Below are 18,567 nucleotides of genomic sequence, written 5' to 3' on the forward strand. Positions count from 1 at the left end.
TCCCTCTGTCCCTCTCACTATAACTCCTTGCCCATCCTCTGGGCTCCCCCCCCCCCACTTTCTTTCTCCCTTGGCCTCCCGTTCCATGATCCTCTCCCTTCTCCAGCCTCATATCCCTTTTGCCAATCAACTGTCCAGCTCTTGGTTCCATCCCTCCCCCTCCTGTCTTCTCCTATCATTTCCGATCTCCCCCTGCCCCTCCCACTTTCAAATCTCTTACTAGCTCTTCTTTCAGTGAGTCCTGACGAAGGGTCTCGGCCTGAAACGTCGACTGCACCTCTTCCTAGAGATGCTGCCTGGCCTGCTGTGTTCACCAGCATTTTTTTATGTGTGTAGCCCTTCTCTCTTTTTTTGTTCTTTTCTTTACTAACTCTTTAGTCAAATTAAGAATCATAAAGATAATCTTTTAATTGTGTGTGGTGTACTGTCTGTTGTTTCGTAGCACTAATTTGTAACAGGGTCATGAATTACACAGCATCCACGTAAATGGATTTGGGGTGGGAGAGCGCCTCAATGGCATGAGTTTGGCGGGGCTGGAGGTTGTGTTCCCTAGACTTATGCGGCCAAGGAAACTAGGGGATTTCATGTAGTATAAATTTAGTTGTATATTGATTTTGTAACTGCTAAAGTGGAGTTTAGAGATGCTCACAAATTCTAGTTTATACTAGTCAGGTTTGTTCCCACCCTTTGCTAGACATGATCTAGTTTAATTACCAGATTGTAGGTGAGGAAGTTTTAGAACGTAGAACAGTACAGCATGGGAACAGGCCCTTCAGCTGACAGTGTTGTTTTGAGATAATCTGGAATACCAATCTGAGCATGACTGAGGCAGATTATATAGTAAACTATAAAGAGCAGGATAGGATGTATGTCTAAAAGAGAAACAATGCAGTGTTAGATGTAAGAAACAGGGAAATGGATCAAATTACATAGCTTTTTCAAAGAATTAGCATAGTTACAGTGTTTGAAGATATATGAAATTAAATGAATGAGAGAAATGTACCACTGATGTATAAAATATGCATTATTGCATGTTTGTTGAAAATCATTTTAATTTTCTTGGTTGATTTAAAAGAATAGATAAAATATCTGAGGAAAAATATTTTCTTTTGTTTATGAGAATTGCCCATTTGTCTGTTTGGTGTGTCTGGTTGTACCTTAATGAGGTGCTTAAATTCTTCATGGTTTTAATTGTCACATCAAAGCCTGACATCATAGTGACATCCTATTCTGAAAATGATAGCTTAAAGTTGATGTGAAAGATTGATCTGTTGTTTCTTTGATATCTTCATCTGAAATCCGCAAATTATTCCTCATTTTGAATTCTTCAGCTGACAGCATATGAAAGCAGTATTTTCAAATCCTTATACATTGGTTTGCATGTATGAACTTTGAAGTCTCGAGCAACAGAGTAGTCAGTGATATTTTTCTTTGCTTACAGTCAGAGTTCAAACTGGCACTTTTGAAATGGTTTAACATTCAGTGATGATACTGATGTTACATGATTGTATCACTGAGCACTAGCAGACGTGAAACTCTTGCTTCACCCAGGAAAGGGTAAAAATAAAGTGAGATGTTCAGTTGTTTAAATTTGTTCTGGCATTCAATCTGATTATGATTTGTATGTTGCTTAATTCTATTACAACCTTTTGTATATTCTGTTTTCTTGTGCTATGATGAAGCTTTGTAAATATTGCCACTGTAGTCTTACAGTGAATGACTTTTTTTTAGAAACATAGAAAACCTACAGCACAGTGCAGGCCCTTTGGCCCACAAAGCTGTACCGAACATATCCTTACCTTAGAAATTACCTAGGATACCTATTTCCAAGCACCTTAAAACTTAAGGTGATTGGGAGTAGGTACAGAGGAGATGTAAGGGTAAGTTTTTTTACGCAGAGAGTGGTGAGTGCGTGGAATGGGCTGCTGACAACGGTGGTGGAGGTGGATAAGACAGGGTCTTTTAAGAGACTTTTGGATAGGTACATGGAGCTTAGAAAAATGGAGGGCTATGGGTAACCCGAGTAATTTCTAAGGTAGGGACATGTTTGTCACAACTTTGGGGGCCGAAGTTTTGTGCGGTAGGTTTTCTATGTTTCTATGTTTTTCTGCAGCAGTGACACTATCTCTGATCAACAGTGCCACGCCACCACCTCTTTTGCCTCCCTCCCTGTCTTTTCTGAAACTTCTAAAGCCTGGCACTCCAAGTAACTATTCCTGCCCCTGAGCCATCCAGGTTTCTGTAATGGCCACAATAACATAGCTCCATGTACTGATCCACAGTATCCAAAGTACTGATCCAAAATTTTTATTTTAAAAATTATAAAATGATATTAATTCATTTGCTTTTCAAAGAGACACATTTGAATTCTATGTTTGCTTCCATTTTTGGGATACTCGAGGATATTGCCAGCCTATCCAGTGCATGTTCTTTGGCCATCTCAATGTATGGTGCTATTCTTTAGTCATCACGCATGAGGCTTAACCTTAGTTTTTCACAAATTTTCATAGGTTTTTGAACCATGAACTAAAATAGTAATTATTTTGCTAGATCTTTGACTGGATTGAAGGAAAAGAGAGAAACATAAGAGCATTATTGTCAACTCTACACACGGTACTATGGGAAGGAGAAACCAAATGGAAACCTGTCAGCATGGCAGATATAGTACACCCAGACCAGGTGAAGAAAGTCTATAGGAAAGCAATACTTGTGGTTCATCCTGACAAGGTAAGGTTAACAGCATGGCATTGTCAGAAAAACCAAAAGGATAAAAGTGAAAGTTTGGAGAATTGGTCCACATGTAACATCATGGAAGATACATGGTATTTTTAAAATATTTGAAAGAAAGAGAACTATCGCAATTAAATTGAAATGTATTTAAATTTTGAAGACAATAGGAAAATTACATGTGCAGCTTTTCGTAGAGTGATAGTTATACAGCATGAAAACAGGCCCAATTTGACCATGTAACCAAGATGTCTATCCAAACTATTTGTCTGTCTTTATCTATATATCTCTAAATGATTACTAAATCCTTAAGGGAATTTTAGCATATATTTCAGGTGTAAAATTTTGCATGCAGTGTGATTAACATTTTAAAATTTCAAACAGATAAGTTAGAAAATTGCACTTAAACTTTTGTAGATATATTAAACACTTTTGTTTTTCTTTAAGGCCACAGGTGAGCCGTATGAACAGTATGCCAAAATGATCTTCATGGAACTGAATGATGCTTGGTCAGAATTTGAAAACCAGGGGTCAAAGGCACTCTTCTGAAATCCTGAACTTCTAGAAATGATGAATGATGCTGATCAAAGTGCTAGTCGGTATTCCCTTCACCAGGAACAACACTGCAAAGGATCATATCTTCAGGTGTCTTCAAACTTCATGCTCATGGAATGTTTACTGCAGATTGCGGTTTAAAACATACACAGTTCTTTTCACAATTGTTTTTTGATGCACTTCCTGCATCATGAAGGCAATCCTACACTGCTACAGGATGATGGCAGGGGTCAGAAAACCACTTTTTTAACTTTTAAGCTATTGCAGTAAATTGGCTTTTGAAACCTATGTCAAAATCTAGTTTGTTCTTTGATACTGAGGTGAAAATGTTTCAAGTCATCAGTAGAAGAATTAAATGATGTGAGGTCCAGTTCTAAAAATATATAGTTGTAGACTTAGGTGAGATAGTCAACAATCCTTTACCTTTAAAAATTGGAAAGGAAGCATTCCAGTTGGCAGACAGCATGCCTCTTCTCATCTTCTCCAGCCTTTGTTTATATGTTTACCATGTCTGTCTGTTTATCATGCCAGCACTCTTTTTTTGTTTGTTTAATTTCCACCCAAAAGGCTCTTGGCTAGAATTGATGTTCATTTTCTTTGTTTATATGGGTAATAATTTATCTTTTGGAAATTAGAGATTTCTATGAGCAAGTCCTTGCTTACTCATTTATTGATTTATATAATAATGTAAATTTACTGTTTGTGATTCTTTTATGTGTTGTGAATTATTATGTTGCCATACTTTGAAGCATTAAGCTGAGAGAGGTCAATGACCACATTCTAAGGTACAGCACATCAATGCTGTAACTTTTAGCTGGTGAGTGAGGTCAAGTGTTGACCTGTGGTTGTGGAAAATGATTTGCATTAACTTAAAGTGAAGTGAATGTTAGATTTATCTTATTAAAATTTGAGTGTTTCCAGTTTGCATTCCAACCATCGTTAGTGTCCGTTGAACACCAATTTCCAGGAGGTGAAATTTAGGAAGATTTTTCATTTGTGTATGAAAAGAGACTGTTTGCTGTACTTTTCATTCAAGTATCTTGTCTCACGTGGTCCTTTCTTTCTAGAAGAATTTGAGCAGTTGAGCAGTTTTCTGTTCTGGGGAGAAATTCTAAATGCATGAATGCCAATGTCATTCAGAGCTGATACTGAATTGCAGGATTAAAGGTCCATGAACTGGTTTCTGATTTTTAAAGTTGGTTTGGATTCATCTCAATAAAGTATTTTGAACTGAAGTGATTTGCATTTTAGTGGATTTGGTGCACTGTTTTAATTTATATTGTGGGAACTAACAGTTCCTGCAGAATGGAGTTATCTTGTCCTAGAATTGATGCAACGTGACAGAAATCACATTTATAAATCTGAATCAATTAGGCATAAATTTCTTTTGAAAAATGGGTTATTGATATATCTGTTTACATAAAATAAGAGTTAATTACTTGATTGTTGGGTAATGAAGAAAAATGAGAATTTGTATTGCAAATATTTTCTAATATGGCATATTGACATATTGTTGTTTAATGTGTTACTCCCACTAGCCCATGGTATTCTAATGATTTATGACTCACTGTTGTTTGTTTGTTTGTAATTTGATGACTCCATACATTATATTTCAGCCAAGAGGGAAGAAAGAAATAGTTCATACAACTACTTATCCACTAATAGTGGAGTTGTGTATTAGAGAAGTATATCTGCCATTTGATATATTTTCACCAGTCTGCTTTGATTGGCAACCAAGAAGAGCAAGGATAACATGATCCAACATCCACAATTTGAATTTTAAGTGTCATCTTGTATTGGGAATTCAAACCCACATATTCAACAAGCGAAGTCCAGTGCAGATCCTGACAATATGATGTTAGACCACTAAGTATTTAACAGAAAGCCACATTTATGATATTGCTGTGCTGAAGAACTTTAACATTATGAGGCCATGTGTAGTTTGAAAGAGTTTTTCAGACAGGCAGATGTTTATCACGTAACTGAGAATAATAATGAACAGAGATAATGCAGTGGCATACAAAATGATGTCAAAGCTGAGCAGTTAACGTGCAATAAACACTACAACTGAACTAAGCAGGTACAGCATCCTTTTTGGTATTAATTTGAAAGAGTGTGGCTGAAATACTTCCTGAGAGTACACAGCATGCAGAAGCAAGATCTAACATTTTCATAAGTTTGTATATCTTGGCATTGTTTAATGAAGGATACATTATGTAATTTTTTTTTCTCTGGGAACAAAGAGTTAAATAGCAAGTGATAAATAGCAGGAGCCTTGCATTACTAGATGGACACTCCTTAAATGGCAGATATAGAGCACTGCAGCCATTTTATAGTTTAGGAGCAAATTCCAAGTGCAAAATGCAAAACATTTGTGCTTCTATTTACCTTACCTTATGGGAAAAATTTGATTGCACAATTACTTTTTAAATCTAATATGATCTTCATGTGTGTAATTCTTAGGGGATATATTGAAGGGATTACATAAAATCTTATTTTGGACAGTTATCAGAAAATGTTACACAAGGTGAATTTTTAATATGGAAATATTGTATTATCTATAAATTGTACAACACCCTATATGTATATATAGAACAAACAGAATTGATGCCTCAAACATTGTAAGAAGGGGTTTGTGTAAGAAACATAATGGAGACTTTGTTAATTTAGTCACATACTTTATCTGAAATAAGTGTCTTATTTGTGAATGACATTAATGGCTAATAAAATAAGATTGATTTATCCCATCGTTGACGGCCTCGCTTCTTTATTGAAAGTGATTAATTTCATCACTTCAAATTAATTTTGCATAAGGTGTGACATGGTTTGTTTTTTATGTGCATTGTAGTAACATGCTCAGACCTTTTCCTATTTTAAGTTGAATTTAAATTTAATTGTCATTCAACCATACATGAATATCCATGAATACAGGCAAACGAAACAGCATTACTCTGGATCCAAGGTACAAAACACAGTAGCAATAGTCATACACAGTACAAGGTACATATAGCACATATAAGATAGCAAGCTCACATAAGATGGCAGTAAAATACAGTCACACAAAAAATATATAGTCCAAATCCCTGAGTCCATGAATGTTGCAGTGGCCTACAGTGGAATAAACAATACAGCTCATCTTCTGCCGAGCGAACACGGGGTGGTGAGAGGGGGAGCACCAACTCCAGCATGGACACCATGCCACGCCACACCGCCTCCAGCACCCCAGTAGAGTGCCTGACTCCCATGCCTGCCCTGGGTGGCTGCAAATAGGCAACGCCGTGGCTTGAGGCCTAGTCCTCGCTATAACCAAGGCCACGCAGTTCCCCTGCCAATTTCCAATAAGCTAAACCACCCATGTCCAACAGGGTCTTGTGATCAGAAGAAAGTAAGCCGATCACTTGCTGTTACACTACACACCTCCTTTGCGCATCAACACCATTCTGTCTTAGGCAGCATCACAATCTGCAGATCCTTCAGTTTCTCTGCCAGCACACAAGTTGCTGATGGGGTTGACCTGTGATACTTATAAGTTCTTAATGTCCAGTAGAGTCTTGCAATTGTAAAAAAAGACAATGACATCTTTGGTTGACCCTGTCGAAGCCGCTGCTTCCAAGTGTGCCACCATCTTACTGTAAGGTCAGTTTTCTATTATGTGATCTGTAAGATTAATTAAATTGTTTCTTTTATTCATTCATTGACCTTAATAGATCTAAACTTCAGGGTGCTTCTTTTAAAAAAATGTTCATTCCTTTAGACTGCTGAGGTCATTGGCAACATACTGAGTCAGGATGAGCCCTCAAATGTTGTGACTGACTAAAACTGAGCCACATGGAAACTGTAATTAGGAATTATAAAAGTTTTTATTCACAGCAAAAATAGTGCAAGAGTATCTCACTTTTCTGATAGGATATTTCAAATTTCTACACAAAGGTAATAAATGATTAACTTAAGTGTCATTTGCTATAATCGCTGACTTAACTTTAACATTTGGAATATAGTCAGATAAAATCCATATTTACAATGGTAGCACATCCCAACTAGCAAAACTAGTGTCTGTCCCAAAAGCACATACATAAAATATACCTCTTTTGTTACTTATTTTATTTAGAGAATAGTCACAGTGTTGAAGGATGGGGCTATGAATATGCAACTAACTAGAAGATTAAGTCACAAAATAAATCTGTCCGGAACCGTACCAGGGATACATACACCTTTAACAATGTGCTAGTAGCAGAAACTGTTATTTATTGTCTTTCCTTATGTAGTTTCAATAGGAGAGAGAATATCCCATGTCCCACATTCCTACAGAGAATGTGTTTATGTGAGAGTATCCTTGCAATCCTTTTACAAGGATGTTGCCAGGATTTAAAGACCTGAGTTGTGAGGAAAGGTTGAATAGGTTAGGACTTTATTCCTTGGAGTGTAGGAGAATGAGGGCAGATTTGATAAGAGATGTACAAAATTGTGAGTGGTGTTGATAGGATCGATGCAAACAGGCTTTTCCAACTGAGGTTTGGTGGGACTTGGAACAACAGATCATAGGTTAAGGGTGAAAGGCGAACTATGAAGGGAAACTACTCAGAGGGAGGTGAGGGTATGGAAGGAGCTGCCAGCAGAAGTAGTGGATGCCGGTTCAATTTCGACATTTAAGAGATTTGGCTAAGTACATGGATGTGAGGGGTATGGGCGCCTGTGGGTGCAGGATGACGGGACTAGGTAGAATAATAGTTTGGTATGGACTAAATGGGCCAGAAGTCCTGTTTTTGTTCTGTGGTGCACTATAATCCAAGTGATTCATTTCACTAGCTGCAAAGTCAAATGGTACACAGGTTTTATTTCCTGAAGACTGGTTCGCATGTTAGTAATCCATAATTATGTTATCCATAATTTCATAACCCCAATGATCCCTAACAGTCTAACAGTGAAACATTTCACTTCATTGACTTTCCTTAAAGAATTGTGAAAATGTACAAGTGTGTGTGTGCTGGGTAGTTTGGCTTCTTTTGTAGAACTCTCAGTTAAATCAGAACTCAATTTCTCCAATGGCCTTTGGTAATACTTCGGTATATTACCAGCAATGTCACTGGGGTGTTAATGCCTCAAATAAAAGATTAAATTTGAAGGTTGTTTTCTTTTAATTTTCCAATGAAGGATAGGATTTCTCACCATTTTACTTTCTCAACTGAAATGTTAATATCTGGTCATTTGTTCATTGTACTGTCAGTGTAACCCTGGTTTGTACAAATTTGCACTTACTTTTGTAAAAAATTACAAAAAATAATGTATTAATTATTGAGTTTGGGATACAATGGAGTTGTAAAAAATACACCCAACTGCTTTCTTTAGCGAAAATTGTATTCACATTTATTTTTGTTCAGTTGACATTGAGAGAATCTGTACACTTTTGAAGATGGGTGTTTTGGATGTCTCATTAGGTAAAAAATGTGGATAAATCACCAGGGGCTGATGAAATGTATCTCACACTGCCATTTGAGACAAAAGAGGGGATTGCTAGGACCCTGAAAAAGAGTTCTAAATCATTAGTCACAGGTGAGGTGCCCCATGACTAGAAGATGACAAATGTGATTCCTTTATTCAAGAGCAGCAGGGATAAGCCAGGTTATTATAAGTGCATGAGTCTAACATTGGTGATGAAGAAGTGACTGAAAGAGAGTTAAGATTAATTTGTATTGGAAAGGCAGGGGTTCATCAAGGGTCGTCAATACATCTTTGTTGGTGAGTGATCCTGTCTGACTAATTTGACAAAGTTTTTTGAAGTAACAAAATATATTGATGAGGGCAGTGTAGTTGATAGGGTCAACATGGACTTCAGTAAGGACTTTGACAAAGTTCTACATCGGAGGCTGGGCCAAAAGGTTATAGAAAGGTCATTTTGGCTTCAGAGTAAGAGACAGATGCTGAAGGCTTACTTTTGTGATTGGAAGCCTGTCACCAGTGGTGCACCACAGGAACTAGGTCCCTTGTTGTTTGTTATACACATTAATATCTTAGAATTAGTAATTCTACAGATGCCAGGAAAATAGGTGTTGCTGAAAGTGAGGATGGTGCATAAGCTGTCTGGAGTGTTCACTGAGATCTCCCACCTCTTGCTTTGGCTGTCTGAGATACCGACCTGCTTCAATCAGGCTTCAGTTATACTGGTGCCTAAGAAGAACATGATAATGTGCCTCAATGACTTTCATCCAGTAGCACCTACATCCACAGTGATGTTGCGTTTTGGGAGGCTGGTGATGAAACATTATCAGCTCCTGTATGAGAAATGACTTGGACCTGTTCCAACTTGCCTACTGGAGCAACAGGTCCACAGCAGATACCATCTCATTGGCACTTCTCTCAATCATGGAACATCTGGACAGCAAAGATGCATACATCAAGAGGCTCTTTATCAACTGCAGCTCAGCATGCAATATCATAATCCGTTCAAAGCTAATCAGTAAGCTCTATGACCTTGGCCTCAATACCCCCTTGTGCAATTGGATCCTCGATTTCCTAACTTGTAGACCCCAGTTAGTTCAGGTTGGCAACAACATCTCATCCATGATCTCCATCAGCACAGGTGCACCACAAGGCTGTTTGTTCAAACCCCTGCTCTACTCGTTTTACACTTATGACTGTGAGGCTTAGCTCAGCTCCAATGCCATATTCAAGTTTTCAGATGACCCCACCATTGTAAACTGAACCAAATATGGTTACAAATCAGCATATAGGAGAGAAATTGAAACTCTGGCTGAGTGGTACCATGACAACAACCTCTCACTCAATTTCAGCAAGATCAAGAGACTGATGATTGACTTCAGGAGGAAGAAACCAGAGGTCCATGAGTCAGTCTTCATCGGAGGATCAGAGATGGAGAGGGTCACCAACTTTAAATTGCTAGGTGTTATTATTTTGGAGGACCTGTCCTGCACCCAGAAAGAAAGTGCAATTACGAAGAAAGCACAGCAGCGCCTCTACTTTTTCAGGAGTCTACAAAGATTCTGCATGACCTCTAAAACTTTTTCAAACTTCTATAGATATGTGGCGAAGATTATATTGACTGGCAGCATCACACCCTGGTATGGACACACACCAATGCCTTTGAACAGAAAATCATACAAAAAACCCTCCCATTGATTCATCAATTTATTAGCCCTCCCATATACATGAAACACTATTGCAGGAAAGCAACAACCACCATCAGGGACCCCCTACCACTCAGGACATACTCTCTTATGTTGAAAGATTGGAGCGACTGGGCTTATATACACTGGAATTTAGAAGGATGAGAGGGGATCTGATTGAAACATATAAGATTATTAAGGGATTGGACACACTAGAGGCAGGAAACATGTTCCCGATATTGGGGGAGTCCAGAACCAGAGGCCACAGTTTAAGAATAAGGGGTAGACCATTTAGAACAGAGTTGAGGAAAAACTTTTTCACACAGAGAGCTGTGGTTCTGTGGAATGCTCTGCCTCAGAAGGCAGTGGAGGCCAATCCTCTGGATTATTTCAAGAAAGAGTTAGATAGAGCTCTTAAAGATAGCAGAGTCAAGGGATATGGGGAGTAGGCAGGAAAAGGGTACTGATTGTGGATGATCAGCCATGATCACAGTGAATGGCAGTGCTGGCTAAAAGGGCTGAATGGCCTACTCCTGCACATATTGTCTATTGTCTTGCTGCTGCCATTATGAAGAAGGTACAGTAGCCTCAAAACTCACACCACTAGGTTCAGGAACAGCTATTACTGCTCAACCATCAGGCTCTTTGAACCAAAGGAAATAACTTCACTTGTTCCATCATTGAAATGTTCCCACAACTTATGGACTCACTTTCAGGGGCTCTTCAACTCATGTTCTCAATATTTATGTTTATTTATTTATTATTATTATTATTACTCATTTCTGTTTGCATTAGCACACTCTTTTGTGCATTGGTTGAATACCCAAGTCTGTGTGGTCTTTCCTTGATTCTGTTATGGTTATTATTCTGTGGATTTACTGAGCCTGCCTGCAAGAAAATGAATCTCAGTGTTGTATATGGTGACATATATGTAGTTCGATAATAAACTTACTCTGAACTTTGATCAGCTGGTATATCCGATGGTAAATGGCAGATAGAATTTAATTCCACTAAATCTGACATGATGCATTTTGGGAGATCTAATCAGAGTAGGAAGTACACAAAGTAGGATAGGGCCCTTGGATTACCGCAGAACAAAGAAATATTAGTCTCCAAGTTATTTGACCCTGAACAGGGTGGTGAAGAATGCTTATCGAATGCTAGCCTGTAACAGTAGGGGCTCAGACTATAACAGTATTAAGTCTTGGTACAGCTTTGTAACACTTTAGTTAAGCCACTGGCGGAGCACTGTGTGCAGTTCTGGTTGTCACTCTATAGCAGGGGTTCCCTCCTGGGGCCCACAGACCCCTCGGTTAACGGTACAGGTCCATAAAAAGTTGGGAATTCCAGCTCCATAAGAAGAACACCAGACAGACTGGAACAGAGCATTTTAGTTATGAGGAGAGTCTCGGGAGTTTGGATGTTTTCCTCGGAGTGGCAGAGACTTAGGGGAAACCTGCTGGAGGTATACCAAATTATAAGGGGCATAAATAGGGTGGACAGTGAGAATCCTGTTCCATGAATAGACATAGGTTTAAGATGAGGAGTCTGATGGTTAACTTTACAGGAAGTGAATTAAATATATGTAGTCTTTTTCCCAGGGAAAGAAAATCAAAAACTAGAGGACATAGATCTAAGGTGAGAGAGGTAAGATTAAGAGCATGGGAAGCATCTACTTTGTTACTTATTACTTTCCTGCAACAGTCAGGTTCTTGAATCCTTCGGCACTGTCGTAATCTTACCTCAGCAATGATCTCGTACTACTATCGACTTGTCTCTGACACTGTCTTGTTTTGCATTTTTAACTTGTATAATTTGTTAGTGTGTTGTCGAAATCTATGTGCCTGTGACTCTGCTGCAAGCAAGTTTTCCTTACAGTATGCTGCACCTCAGCATACCTCTGCTCATGGCAATAAACTGACGACTCGAACTTCTTCACACAGAATGTGCTCAGTATGCGGAACGAGCTTCCAGTGGAAGTGGTTGAGGCATTAACGCTATTTAAAGGATATTTAAAGAAAGGTTTGAAGGAATATGGGTCAAACGCGGGCAAATGGGACTTGCTTACATGAAAATCTTGTTGGCATGGACAACAAAGCTAAAGGGCCTATTTCCGTGCTATGTGACTGGATGTCAGGTGGATGTAAACGGGTAGTTGGGTCAGCACGCACTCGAAGGGCCGGTTTCCACCAGCTGGACAACCTGCAGTAGCTGCGAACCGCCCCTTTTCAGCCAACTTTTCGACTCATTGGCCCGGCCAATGGCGTAAAGTCTTTGGAAAGGAAATTCGGCTTCTGCGTCACCCTCCGCAGCCGATGACGTAGCTGCGTTTGTTTTGGCGCGCCCCGGCCCGATGCCTTGTACTAGGCGCGCGACCTACGTTTGAACGGAGAAGAAAAAAACCGCGAAAGGGGCAGAGTAACGGCTGGCGGCGGCGGCTCACGATGAACGAACAGGCGGCACTGCCTCGGCTGGTGGGTCTTCGGCGGCCTTGGGTCTGGGCTGGGGAAGCGTAAGGAAGTATTAAGTTGTCAACGTTAATGTCAAGGAAGGAAGTGAATCGAAGGGTGTGGGAGAGGGTTGAGGGAGGGGAGGAATGGATCGGGTGGGAGAGGAGGGTGTGCAATATGTTGTGTTTAGGTTCGTTGTGAAAGTTGGCGGACTATCCACCCGTTCTCCGGACTCTCAGACTGACAGACCGCCCCAACAACGCAGTTCAATTAGTGAATAAAAATGGGCGGGGGGGGGTGTTAATCGAAATTGTGGTTATAAAAGTGATGAAAACAAAGTCTATTTCCCTAATAGAATGGGAGTTAATAAAAAACTCGGAGCAGTCCCCATAACTTGAAAGTTATTCAAGTATTTATTGGTGCAACAGATTGACCTGAACTATCCTAGATGATTAATGTGAGATTTCATGTAAGTATCTTTGTCGTAGCCTTGGAGATCCCTGTATGTATAATTATTAAGGGACATGAGAAAGATCTTGTACAAAGACAAAGAACAGTATGCAATTCAGTGATTATAGGGATAGAAAGCTGTAAGGAAGGTGATCAGAGTTGCAATGAATTGCCAAGTAAAAGCTTGATTGAAGTCTGAATCTGAAAGACTGCACTGAGGCTTCCAAGGATACTGTAATTTAAAGGTATTCTGTAATCTTTCCACGGATGCTGGCCGACCTGCTGAGTTCCTCCAGGGTGTTGTGAGTGTTGCTTTGACCCCAGCATCTGCAGATTATTTTGTGCCTGTAATTTAAAGGTTCTTTGATATTGGAAGCAGGCAATGAATGAGTTGGCAAACAAATTGAAATAAGTACTTGGTATCAAGTTTTGTGATGCAGAATGAAAATGATGTATCACTGGAACAAGAAAGGCTCAATGAAAAAGAAGGAGAGCAGTTAGACTATTGGTGTGTGAGATCTGAGAGCACAGCCTCAGAATAAAGGGACATCCATCTAATATAGGTCAGGAGTTTCTTCAGCCAGAGGGTGGAGTTATTGCCTCAGAGGGCTGTGGAGGCCAGGTCAATGGGTGTGCTTAAGACAGCAATCGATTGGTAATTGATCAATAGGATGGTTTAAGGTTATGAAGAGAAAACAGGAGAATGGAATTTTTAAAAAAATCAGCCATGATTGAATGGTGGAGTAGACTCAGTGTGCTGAATGATCCCTGTATCTTATGGTCTTATGTGTAAAATTAGACTTGTATTTCAATGTATTTCGAACTTTCTGTTTCACAGCATTTAAAAGGAATGGATGCATTTGCTAATCCTTTATTCCAGTTTCAAAAATAATGTCACTTGAGAAATTATTTGTTTGAATTGGGAAAACCATTATCTCTCCATGATGGGATCACCTGGCACCACTTTGCTGTCCTCCTTCAATTTGGCACTGAGGGTCTAATGATTCTCAGGAGTAGTGGAGATGCAAAAAGTTTCAGTGAAGCAGAACATCCTTGAATTTCTTTCTTTGTCCATCTGGTAATCTTTTGTTGTGACAAAGCCCAGAGTAGAGTGCTTTTTCTAGCAGTTTGAAATCTGGTGTGTGTGCATCATAGTCTGTGGCATTGTGGCACCAACTGAGTTTATCAGAGCCTCCATGCTGGAGATGTTACTTTGAGTGGTTACTTTGACATTTATTCATTTACCTTGCCTGTGGACTTGAAGGATTTTTGCAGAGACAACATTGGTATTACCACTCCAGTGTGCCTTGAGCAAAATGCTCTAAATAGTCCAGTATGACCAGTATGGCGCTGGTGATATACTGTGATGTTTTGTGGAAAACTCAGTTGAAAGTACATTTATTGTCAAAGCAGTATACAGCATACAATCCCGAGATTCATCATCTTGTAGGCAGCCACAGAAACAAAGAAACACAATAGAACCTGTTGAAAGAAAAGCCCTACTCAACAAGACCATCAAGCATTCAATGTGTGAAAAAACAGATCGTGCAAACAATAAAAATTAAACAGCTGATATTAACCGCAAAGCCCATGGTTGCAGAGTCAGTTCAGTTCAGCACTGAAGTGCCCTGATCAAATCGCGATCAAAAGAAGTAAACAAAAGCTCAAGGAACATGAACTGCAGTGTCCCCAAAAGTGAGTCCACAACGGAGGAGTGTGGTAGAGCAAAGGGATCTGGGAATACAGGTGCATAATTCGTTGAAAGTGGCATCAAAGGTAGATAGGGTCATAAAGAAAGCTTTTGGCACATTGGCCTTCGTACATCAATGTATTGCTTACAGAAGGTGGGGTTTTATGTTGAAATTGTATTTGGTGTTGGTGAGGTCTAACTTGGAGTACTGTGGGCAGTTTTGGTCACCTACCTACAGAAAAGATGTAAATAAAGTTGAAAGAGTTCAAAGAAAATTTACATGGATGTTGCTAGGTCTGGAGGACCTGAGTTATATAAGGAAAGATTGAATAGATTAGGACTGTATTCCTTAGAATGTAGAAGTTTGAGAGGAGATTTTGTCGAGGTATACAGAATTATTAGGGGTATAGATAGGCTAAATGCAAGCAGGTTTTTTCTGCTGAGTGCGGGTAGGACTACAACCAGAGGTCATGGGTTAAGGATGAAAAGTGAAATGTTTAAGGGGAACATGAGGGGAAACTTCATTCAGAGGGTTGTGAGGGTGTGAATGAGCTGTCAGCACAAGTGCTGCATGCGAGCTGGATTTCAAAGTTTTAGAGAAGTTTGGATAGGGACATGGATGGTAGCGGTATGGAGGACTATGGTCCCAGTGCAGTTTGATCAGAGTAGGCAGTTTCAATGGTTTCAGCATGGGCTAGATGGGCCAAAGGGCCTGTTTCTGTGCTGTATTTCTCTATGACTCTATGAGGTGAGTGGAAGCTATCTAGAAGCCCGATGACTGTAGGGCGACAGCTGCACCTGAACCTAGGTTCCAATACTGCTGCATTTTCCGCATGCTGACAGACAGTGCTGAACACCAGTTCGTTTTCTCCTCTCGTCCTTGATGATCTTAATTCTGTTTGATGCCTAAATTGGCACAGAGCAATGGAGCCAACCACAGGTTCATGTTCTGCCATAAGGCGCAGTGTACTTTCTCAGCAGTGGCCGTAGCTGCACATAACTAGTAAATCCTCCAGAAGATCACAAAAGCGCCAGGTCGTAGAGTAGCCCAAAAATACATTCTTAAAAGGGAAATTACATGCTGCAATTGATCGCAGTTCAGAAGAAGTATGTTAGAAGAAGAGTATCCAGTAGTTTTGTAAGCTTGCTGCAATATGTTGCCATGGTCACTGGCGCCTTCTTGCCAGAGATGGATGACAGGTTGAGCACCCTTTGTCTGAAATAGAAGTTGATGAAAATTTGAGAAACATTGAATAAAGTGAAAAACAAAGACCTTGATCGAGTATTGAAAGAGTGGATTAATGAGCATTGGAGTAAATATATGCTGTTTAAATATAGGCTAATCATGAAAAAAGCAAAGATCTGTCATAATGATCTGAAAACTGAAAGTAATTGTGAATATTCAGGAGGCTGGTTGCAGAAATCTAAGAAAAGGCACAGTATTAACTTTTGAAAGATTTATGGTGATAAAGCTTTTGCTCATCACAAAGCAGCAGAAAAATTCATTGAGTTTTCCATGATCGTTGTTGATGGAAATCTAACACTCTGCATCAGTAGATATGTGTGATAAACAAGATTAAGACAAAGACTGCTTACTGGTAACATACAGATTTCGAGTTGGAACCCGAACTATCTCATTATACTGTGTATTCCAAAACCCAAAATGTTTTCAGCCTCAAGCATTTCGGATAAGAGGTATTCAAGCTGCAGTAGATGTACTTCTGAACTGTGATCACTGCAATCCGCGAAATGTAATTCCCTTTAAGAAACATACTTTTGAGCAGTCTCAACAAACCAGTGATTTTGAAGGATTCAGTAAACTTGACTTTGAGGAATGCATGTATGGTATTGCATTTGCAGTGGATGAAGGTTGGCCGTTGCTAGAAGAACCAAATTAAACCGTGGAGGCCTGAGAATGGAAAACAAACCGGTGCTCAGCTTCACCACTCTGCCAGCCAAGATGACCCACCTAAACCCACCCTGCCTGCCTGTGTTTGCCTCCTCCTCCCCCTCCCCCCTTCTTACCACCATCTGGTGGGTGGTGTAGGAGTCTTGGGTCCTGTGCTGTAAGGATCAGGAATAGTTGCTGCCCTATAACCATCAGATTTTACTTGCCTCAACGCTGAACTGACTACACACCCTGTAGACTCACTCTTGGAGACTCTGCTGTGTTGTGTATGGTTTTCGTGGATTCTGTTGTACCTTTTTATTTTCCTGTTAGTGCTGCAAAAAATGAATCTCAGTGCTTTATATGGTGTACATACTTTGATAATAAATTTACTCTGAGCTTTGGTTCAGAGGTGTAGAGCAGGCTGGTCTTCATTGCTACTTGTTCAACCATAAGAATTGTGCTGGTTTTGAGATGTTGATCTTCAAATATTCATGCATTTACGGTCAAGGGCTGTGTTATTGCACTGATGGTAATGCTGATATTCCTTATTGATGTCCATCTTCAGTGAGATATAGTTATAAAGAAGTGGTCCATAAGTGGAGACAAAGGTAGACAGGATGGTGAAGAAGGTGTTTGGCATGTTTGTTTTCATCATTGCTGCCAGAAGGACATGAACTTGGTGAAAGACACCTTGGTGATTGCACTGCTCCTGGGAAACGCGGTCTCATTCTGCCCTGCAGAGCTGATGTACGGTTAGAATGACAATAGTTTTTTGAATCTTTTGAATCTTTGGTCTCTGAAACTTACTGGTCTTCCGACAGTGTAAGATGTCTGATAGTGAATATTGCAGACTGGCATGTTCCAGGCAACAGGAGTAGGTGCGGAGGTGTGCACTGAAGCTTGGTGCAACCATTGCTTAAGGCTCTGAGAAGGATCACAGTCTAAGGTCCTTCTGCTACCGCATATGGAGTGGAGTTGAGTGGGAAAGCACCTCAAGTAATGAAAAGGGTATCACCTCAGTGAGCCATGTATGTGGCTGTGGTTTTTTTCTTTAAAAGTTTACAATACTGAATGCAATGACCGTGAAGGCAAGTTTTTTTTGCTCTGTTCCTTCTTTTGTATATATATTTTTATTTTGAATAAAGTCAATTTTTGAAACAGTGGATTCCAGGTACTTGGGCCACACCCGGACCAGTATATTTTAGCCCAATTAAGTGGCTATCTAAATTAGCCAAAGTTTCACGGAAAGAGTTAAAATGTATAAAAAAGACAGACAACTGTTTAGCTGAGTAAATTATGTATTTAAATGAAGTACAGAACTAATATTACTACAGCACTATAAAACTGTATTAGTTCCTAATAGTTACCAACGTAGGAATTCATCTAGTGTACATCTGTTCTTTTGACTGTAAATGAACAAAATCAGTGCAACATTATCTAGTCCAGATAATGGACTGCCTTCATATAATGCTTTAGACAATTCCAACCTCCAAATCTTCATTTTCATTGTAACATTCAAGATAATTATTGATACCTTCAAATTCTTCATAGTTCCTAGCTTGTTGAAGTAGTGAAATTGTTTCATTTTCAGTCCTGGCCATTTCTGGCATCTCTAAGCCTGAATGCTTGAAACTGCAGTGAGCAAAACAGTTCTGAATTGTCTTGCTGCTTATTTCTTACTAA

At 39.5% G+C, this 18,567-nt stretch overlaps 2 protein-coding genes across 5 annotated transcripts in view; both read left to right on the forward strand.

Annotated features, from left to right (window-relative positions):
* Positions 1-6,021, forward strand: part of gak (cyclin G associated kinase) — a 126,693-nt gene extending 120,672 nt beyond the window's left edge. For all 4 annotated transcript variants that reach the window (XM_072257962.1, XM_072257964.1, XM_072257965.1 and 1 more), the window contains 2 exons: positions 2,551-2,727; positions 3,175-6,021. In XM_072257962.1, the coding sequence (XP_072114063.1) occupies positions 2,551-2,727; positions 3,175-3,276 (279 nt within the window). In that variant the 3' untranslated portion in view covers positions 3,277-6,021. The remainder of the gene's footprint in view (positions 1-2,550; positions 2,728-3,174) is intronic.
* A 6,707-nt stretch (positions 6,022-12,728) lies between these two features.
* Positions 12,729-18,567, forward strand: part of LOC140197672 (uncharacterized) — a 137,400-nt gene continuing 131,561 nt past the window's right edge. The window contains exon 1 of the mRNA XM_072257966.1: positions 12,729-12,877. Coding sequence (XP_072114067.1) covers positions 12,848-12,877 — 30 coding nt within the window. The 5' untranslated portion in view covers positions 12,729-12,847. The remainder of the gene's footprint in view (positions 12,878-18,567) is intronic.

Source organism: Mobula birostris, chromosome 5, assembly GCF_030028105.1.
Source record: "Mobula birostris isolate sMobBir1 chromosome 5, sMobBir1.hap1, whole genome shotgun sequence".
NCBI classification, from domain to species: domain Eukaryota; kingdom Metazoa; phylum Chordata; class Chondrichthyes; order Myliobatiformes; family Myliobatidae; genus Mobula; species Mobula birostris.